The sequence below is a fragment of the Bipolaris zeicola genome (genome assembly GCF_000523435.1).
Source record: "Bipolaris zeicola 26-R-13 unplaced genomic scaffold scaffold_255, whole genome shotgun sequence".
Lineage (NCBI taxonomy): Eukaryota > Fungi > Ascomycota > Dothideomycetes > Pleosporales > Pleosporaceae > Bipolaris > Bipolaris zeicola.
In genome coordinates, this window is record NW_006912304.1 from 26,127 (window position 1) to 34,172 (window position 8,046).

General features: G+C 50.1%; 2 protein-coding genes across 2 annotated transcripts; one reads left to right on the forward strand and one right to left on the reverse strand.

Moving 5' to 3' along the window:
- Window positions 1-135: 135 nt before the first annotated feature.
- COCCADRAFT_8962 (uncharacterized protein) lies at window positions 136-6,477 on the forward strand (the record flags this gene model as incomplete). Its single annotated transcript, XM_007718794.1, has 6 exons — window positions 136-2,934; window positions 2,980-4,254; window positions 4,304-4,535; window positions 4,586-5,330; window positions 5,378-5,496; window positions 5,549-6,477. 6 exons carry the CDS (start codon window positions 136-138, stop codon window positions 6,475-6,477), a joined length of 6,099 nt encoding a protein of 2,032 aa, XP_007716984.1.
- Window positions 6,478-6,788: 311 nt separating this feature from the next.
- On the reverse strand, window positions 6,789-7,830 carry COCCADRAFT_8963 (uncharacterized protein; the record flags this gene model as incomplete). Its single annotated transcript, XM_007718795.1, has 2 exons — window positions 6,789-7,181; window positions 7,243-7,830. 2 exons carry the CDS (start codon window positions 7,828-7,830, stop codon window positions 6,789-6,791), a joined length of 981 nt encoding a protein of 326 aa, XP_007716985.1.
- Between the last annotated feature and the right edge of the window lie 216 nt (window positions 7,831-8,046).

An 8,046-nucleotide genomic window follows, 5' to 3' on the forward strand; every position in this document is an offset into this window, starting at 1 on the left:
TCCGCAACTCCCACATGCACTCGCCAGCGACTCCACAGTCGACATCTGGCATGACGAGCCTCATCAGGGCATGAGCAGCTAGTGCCAACAACTTCACCACGGGACACTGGAGGTCCACGCCGGACACACATAGCCATGGCAACAAACGGCCAGGCCGCCGACGAAAGCCCCACCAACCCTGAACTCGATATCAAGAAGCTCCACGCCCTCCCCACCGAGCAGCAGGACCTGTACCTGCTCACCTTCAGTTCTGACCTCGCGCGTCATGTAGCTGCTCTAGACGGCGATGGCGCATCGGCGCATCAGATCTACATCAAGAAGGAGATATTCCAGATTGTCAACCTCGCATCCCCCGCACCCACGCGTGTCATTCGAAACAACCTGGGACGAGCGATTGCAGGCATATTCGAAAAGGGAGACAGGAAGCTGCTATTCGAATCCATCAATGATTCGGTAAACATACTCAATGCCGCTGGCAAGAGCGAGAAGGATATAAGGACCAAGCATGCGGCTGCGCATTGCTTGGGCTGCATTTTCGAAGCGGCAGGGGATAGCGCTATTCAACTGTCGCCATTAGCAGTAAAGACATTGTTGGGACTCGTCAAGTCTGCGCAGAATCACACTGGTCTGAGGGCAGCGCTGTTCAAGGCCGTGGGGAAGGTGTTCAAAGGGGTCAGCTCCCACGCGGATGAGCTGATCGCAAGAGATGCATGGAAACAGGCTCGCAATGCTGGCAGCGACAAGTCCTATATTGTTCAAACGGCTGCTTGCTACTGTCTGGAGCAGTTGATTCGGTACACACCATTCTTCGACAACTCGACCGACTTTGATAAGCTACAAAACGTAGTTTGGAAGATTATAGACAGCCCTTCGTCGTCTGTGAGACATGCAGTGGCATCGTGCATCAGCGCTGCGCTGGTAAAGAACTACTCCGAGAACGCACCGGTCGATATTCCTATCCTCACGCGATCGAAGACAGCGAAAAGAAAGAGCAAAAAGCCAGGGGATGACGATGGCGACGATGTCATCATGGAACGCTCCGAATCACCTGCGCCCAAGAAGTCTGCAATGCAACTTTCTTTCACCATTGAGAGTCTTCTCAAATTACTCGCAACGCAATACTGTCGACCACAGGCTGGCAACCGTACTAGGGCTGGAATTGCGGTGTGCTATATCAAGACAATCAAGGGGTTAGGCGAGCACATTATTGAGAGCAAATATTCGGACATTGCGCGAAGCCTGTTTGTTGATGTTCTCAGCAACAACATCATTGTACAGAACCGCTATCGCACTCTCAGCACACGAAAGTTTGTCGCAGTCATCTTGGAGAGTGTTGTTGGCCGCGGCCTGCTTGGAGAGTCTGGACAACTGCATGCCGTGAGATTTCTGGTCAATGATATCCTCAAGGATTACCCTCAGGTGTTGAAGGAGCGCCCAGAGCCTACAAAACAGACACTGATTGGCGCTCTCAGCACGCTGTCTTCTCTATTTAGCAGTCTTGGATCGGCTACCAATGTAGTCGCAGACTCCTGTCGAGATGCCTTGATTCAAGTCTTGCAGCATCCGAGTTACACTGTTCAAGTGACAGCATCCGCTTGTCTACGCGCTTTCGTTCTTGCTTGTCCTCTACAGCTACTTCCTGCTGTCACTATATGCATGAATAGCGTTAACAGAGAACTTGGTCTTCTCGCAGGGCCGCGACAGTCGCCCAGGAAATGCGTTGGTCTGGCCAACGGTCTCTCCGCTGTGCTGAGCACGTCGACCTCGCAACCATTACATGGATCCGTGGATGTAAATTCAAGGGTGCTCTCACAAGCCACATCGTTACTAAAATCGGCCAGCAACTCCGATCTGAGAATCGGTTCTACTCAGATACAAGTCGCCTGGATCTTGATTGGAGGCCTGATGACCCTGGGGCCAAACTTTGTTAAGATCCATCTATCGCAATTACTATTGTTGTGGAAGAATGCGCTACCCAAGCCACTCAACAGAGATAACATGGTTCAAAGAAACTACCTAGAGCTCTGCTTCTTGACACATGTCCGAGAATGTGCTTTGGGATCAATCTTAACGTTCTTGGAGTTCAACAGCCGGATCCTGACATTGGACGTAACGAAGAGGTTGGCCGCAATGCTCCAGAACACGACGTTGTTCTTGAATACATTGCCAGCAAAGAAGACGACTGATGATATGTCACAAAGGCTCTCGCCAGCATTGCAACTTTATGATTTTGATCTGATGGTCCGGAGGAGAGTTCTTCAATGTTACACCAAGCTCGTTGAGCTCAGCCCAGCAAGCAGTACGGAAGTGCTACTACAGACCAACTTGCTGCCCTTTGCGATCGCTTCTTTTGCAGAGCCCGACAATTATACCACAAGCTCATTTAGTACTGCCATTGCCAGTGCTGCAGGAACATTTGAGAGCATCTGGGAGGTGGCTGACAACCACGGTTTTGGTGTTACTGGATTAGTCCGCGGATATGACATTACACCTCTCCCAGGCGAGCAAGAGACCTATACTCATCATCACTGGCTCACCCGACATGGTCCTGAGGCTATTATCGACCGCACCCTTCTCTCTCCAATCTGTGGAGCTCGCGAACATGACTCGATTTCACTGTATATCAGGAAGTCAGACGAGTCTTATGAGCTTCCAGATCCGCCAGCCACTGAGGTGGTCAATGCAGCACTTCAACTGTTTGCTATTTGTCTTCCCTTGCAGACTGCTAGGATACAAGAAAGCATCTTGGAGCAGATGACGTCTTTCCTCTCTGCAAGCAGTTTGCAGCGGGATATCAACAGAAAGACTGCCATGATGGTCAACATTGCGTATGCAGTTTTGTCCGCACTGAAGGTTGCAGTAAAGGAGACACGCTCAGCTCCCGGGAGTCTCAAAGGAGCAGCGGTTGAGAAGGTTATGCAGGATCTGTTGCACGTGAGTATCCCAGCAAATTATCTGTTTCTTCGCTGATCCAAATAGTTGTTCATAATCCTGCCCGACCCCTTCATTCGAAACCTTGCAGGAGAGGCCCTAGGTCGCCTGTGTAACAGCTCTGGAAATGCACTCACTACTACTGAAGTCAATTATTTGGTTGATCAAATCGTTGCAAACCGCGAACCAAATGCTCGTTCTGGATATGCAGTTGCCCTTGGCTGCATACACTCCCAGCTTGGTGGGATGGCTGCTGGTTTCCATCTCAAGAACATACTGGGGATACTTACGTCTCTTGGCGATGATCCACATCCAGTTGTACACTTCTGGGCAATGGATAGCCTGTCGCGAGTCGCTGACTCTGCCGGCCTATCGTTTTCAAGCTATGTTACAAGCACGCTCGGCATGCTGGCGCATTGGTACGCTGCAGACACACACAACGAAGAATCGGCATCTCTTCCATACTCAAACATTGAGATCGATATACCGACTCCTGCTGTTATTGCACGATGTGTTGACAGTAATATTAATGTACTGGGGCCAGATCTACAGGATGTCGCAAAATCAAGAGATCTGATCATGACCCTTGTGGGGCTATTTCAGAGCGATGCCGATGAACTTATTGTCATCGAGAGTCTGCGTTGTCAAGAACATATCTCGCTCTATGCGCCAGGCTACATGGACTTCTCGGCCTATGTCAAGAATCTACAGCGATCTGTAGAAAGTAGCTCAACACAGATCCGTGATATGGCTATCGACGGCTTGCACAATATCATGAGGCGTAATACAGAGGAGATTATACGTGTGGCTGAGCCGGGTTTAGAGGATCAGCTGTGGCACGTACTTGACCGTGATCCAGAACATGAAGTTGTGCGAAATATTATCCGCAATTGGCTACATCAGACCGGCCTGTCAGACACAGCAACATGGGTGCAGCGATGCCACTCCGTCCTGACAAAGACGAAAAAGGTGGAAACTCAGGACAAGATTGAGCAGAAGCCGAAAGCGGGCGCAGCAGAGATCCAGGACGAGGAAGTTGCAGGTTTTGCATCTGCGTCAAATGCACCAGGTGCTGAGTCAGGAGATGGCGTACAAGTGAGCCAAGAGCTGCTCAAGTGGCAAGTCCGGACATTTGGTATGGACTGTTTGAGTGAGCTTGTTGCAATGGTCAGCAAGGAAGCTGCTTTCCGAGAAGAAGCGCCTTGTGTGATGGCATTACAGCAAAGGGTAGCTGATGTCGTGCGCATTGCCTTCTCTGCATCTACTGCGGGCGTTGTTCAGCTGCGGATACGCGGTCTCAAGATCATTGACCAAGTCCTCAAGGTATGCACATATATTGGGCGTGTGGAACGTCAACTAACTCATTTTATAGCTATTCGGCAAAACGCCTGATCCAGATTTTGCTGAAGTTACCCTACTTGAACAATACCAAGCCCAGATCGGTTCAGCACTCACGCCAGCTTTTGCAGCAGACTCATCACCAGAACTTGCAGCTGAAGCTGTAAACGTATGTGCTACATTTATTGCGACTGGTATCGTAACAGATGTGGATCGAATGGGCCGTATTCTCAAGTTGCTCGTCTCAGCACTTGAAAACTTCTCCAGTATGTCTTCTGCCCTTCCTTCATCCCCATACTTGACTAACACGGCTTAGGCGAATCTGAGACTGCCTCAATAGGCGATCTCAAAGGTTTAAGCTCAAATGCTCAGGTCATGGTCAAGATGGCAGTTTTCTCGGCCTGGGCAGAGTTGCAAATTGCTAGTGCCGAGCAGACTTACCTTAAAGACGTGCTGAAGCCGCACATTGCTAAGTTGACACCTCTTTGGCTTGCATCGCTGCGGGAATACGCTCGCCTCAGATTCGAACCCGACATTACCTCCTCTATGGGTTCTGCGTCGCTTTCTGGTAGCCTTGATACCATCTATGCTGCGCTTAACCGTGAAACCCTGTTAAAGTTTTATCAGGACACCTGGCTCAACCTTGTCGATGCAATTGCTAGTCTCATCGAAGAGGATAGCGAGTTCGTGTTTGACGCACTTGATGGAAAGACCGAACTGTCCGAGTCTGATCCGAACCCAAGGGCTGACCATATCAACTATCGCGACGAGCCTGTTGCCTTCTTCTTTGTGCTGTTCGGTCTTGCATTTGAGGCCCTTGCAGGCCGTCCAGGTGATCTCCAGGCATCCAAAGAGCAGATTTTGGAGATACTTCAGGCTTTGAAAAAGATCCTGCGACCTTCGGTGTCCGGACATGCCATATACCAAGAAGTTGTCTTCTCGGAGACGATGGACATGCTCGATCGGTTGGTGCTCACCGAAGGCCTGACCATACAGACAGTCATTGTTCAAATCACACGAAACCTTTGCATTGGCCATCCATCTGCAAGGAGGGATCAAGGGTAAGGGATACAAGCCGGACCGCTCTAAATTCACTAACTTTGCATAGAACCACATCCGCAGACGAACATCTCTCAGAAGACATTGACCAGTTGTTTGAGTTGACCAAGATCATGGTACTAGTACTATCAGGTCTAATACCCGGGTTGGAAGACAGCAAATCTAAAGGTAGGGTTTCTCTTGTTGTTTGAGAAGAATGTTCGCTAATTCGCATCCTTAGCTCGCCACGAAATGAACGAAGAAGCTGTTGCTCTGCTCACAACGGCATTGTCTGCTCTCGTGGATGCTGCACAAGTCTTCCCATCCATTATCAAAGCCGACCTTCATGCTTGCATTCTTCACATCTTTGCATCCATAGTCAGCACTGGCGAATGCCAAGCAACAGTCATCCCGCAGGCGTTGCCAATCTTCAAGCGCTTCATCAGCAGTCTTGCGCCAGATGCTGAAGCCACAGACGACACTGGCAAGCAATTGCGTGCGACGCTGGCGCGATTCCTTGCCATTCTCAGACATGCCCAAAAGCGGGAATTCGACGCTGCTCTTGCGTGTGAGAAGAACACTATTCTCACGGCTACTATCTTGTTGAGCTCTGCTTCATCTGCACTCACACCGAACGACCCTCTCATCCAACGATTTGCTGATGATCTTTTCGATTGTCTTAATACGGTCACCACCAGCAAGGTAGCTGCTGGATGCTGCCGCTCCCTCCTCCTCTTGCCCAAGAAGGGCGCTTTTGAGACAAGTCTTGCGAAGTTTCTTCTTCCGCCTACCCTCTCTTTCCTTGCAATACCTTCAGAGGTAGAAGGCCTCGAGGAGTCCCGCACAACCCTTGCCCAGACACTTGTCAGCTTCATCTCAACTCTTCCAGAGCCAGCACAACGACAAGTTGCGTGCAAAATAATCATTCCTGCCTTGCTATCACGCGCACAGAATGAACCAAAGGCAACCCAGGAAACAGCGGCAAGGCTACTTGAGATTGCTGGTGCCGATCAACAGGCGTTCAGGACTGTGGTGACTGGACTGACGCCTGAGCAAAGAAGCTTTATGGAAGGGGTGTTGAAGAGCGGGCAAGGGCCTAGGAGACAGGAAGTTAATAGGGAGGATGATGGAATGCCCAAGATTGCGCTCAAGATGGATTTTGGGTCGTAGAGTGGAGGATCGGCTTAATGGAGGTACGAATCTTGTGTTTGTATAATGACATGCTTAGGGGCTGTGTGTGGTATCGTACTAGATTAGACATGTGTGACTTGAATGAATGATGATTCCTGAGGTTTGACTGCTTTGCTAATTCGATTTCAAATGACTACTGAAACTTATGCCAGGTTCGCCATGCAAGAATTGACCTTTGAAGTTCATAATTAGGGTGCTAGTATGCCCGCTGCAACCCAATCTTCCTTTTTACAGTATTCCTTTAAGCTCATTGTCGGGACGTGTACGCCCATCTAAAAACCAATCAATCGTTAGCCGACAACTCCAAACCACGCAACAAAGCGTTCCATTCTCACCTTTTCCAGATCCCACGTCATCAACGTATCCTTTTGATTCGCATTGTACCCCCAAGTACTCGAAAATTCAAACATCTCTCCAATCTCCTTACCTGCACCTCCTGGAATTTCCTTGTCGAAATCCTCGACGCTAACTTGCTTGTAACTATTCTCGACCCCAGTTACTTCGCCCCAAGTCTTGATCCAATCCGGCCATGTGCACCACTCGCTCGCAGCCATGACCGTCGACCCTGGAGGCAGCTTCAACATGGCTTGTACAAAAGGGCCAACATCTGTCCGTGGGTTAAGATGTGGAATCAGCACGTCTGGGGAAGTCGGAGACTGCATCTGAACCGAGCCATCCGGCAACTATGCGTATCTTTTCATCAGCAATTCTTTCACCACCACCTCTTCCCACGTGACAACATACCTTTGCAAACCACCGATTAGGCATATACCTCCAACTCGTATAAAAATACCCCGTATGCAGATAACTCGTCTTCTCCGCCAACTCCGGATACTTTTCCTTTACATACGCTGGAAAAACATCTGCCTTGCTATCAAAATGCCACAACTCACTATACTTACCCCCGCTGCTCTCGCGGGCGTTACACAACGTACTCGCCACAAATCCCACCGCATCCAACCCCGCGACAACCTTCGCCACCGCATCCACAATATTCCTGCCCTGTTCAGCTTCAAGCTCATACGCATATTTTCCAATAGGCACCCCGAGCTCCGCGGCGCGAGCAGCGTTTGAAGGCGTGAAAAACGGGGTCCAGAAGTCTGTGACGCTGAAGATTAGGTTTGCACCCTGGAAAGCGGTGGTGAGGGAGGAGGGGTCGTGCAGGTCTGCTTGCACCATTTCGATGCCGAGGGAGGAGAGGTGTTGGGAGGTTGGGGAGGAAGGGTTGCGGGTTAGGCCGCGGATGCGCCAGGTGGGTGTTGAGAGGAAGGTGTGAGCGACGGAGGAGCCTTGGTTGCCCGTTATGCCGATTATGACGATGAGTTTGGACATGGTTGGAGGATCTTTTTTTTCTTTTTTGTTGTGGGTTTATGTGGTGGAGGGTTTGGGGAGGGGGCGGAAATGAGGTTGATATAACTGAATGCGGGTGGAGACGACGGGAAGGATTCAGTGCCCCACGTGCGAGTTTTCAAGATGGGAATGGGGTGTGTGTTTGGTGTGACTTTGGTGGGTTGATATGAATGTTTTGAGGAGAATTGATGAGTTCAA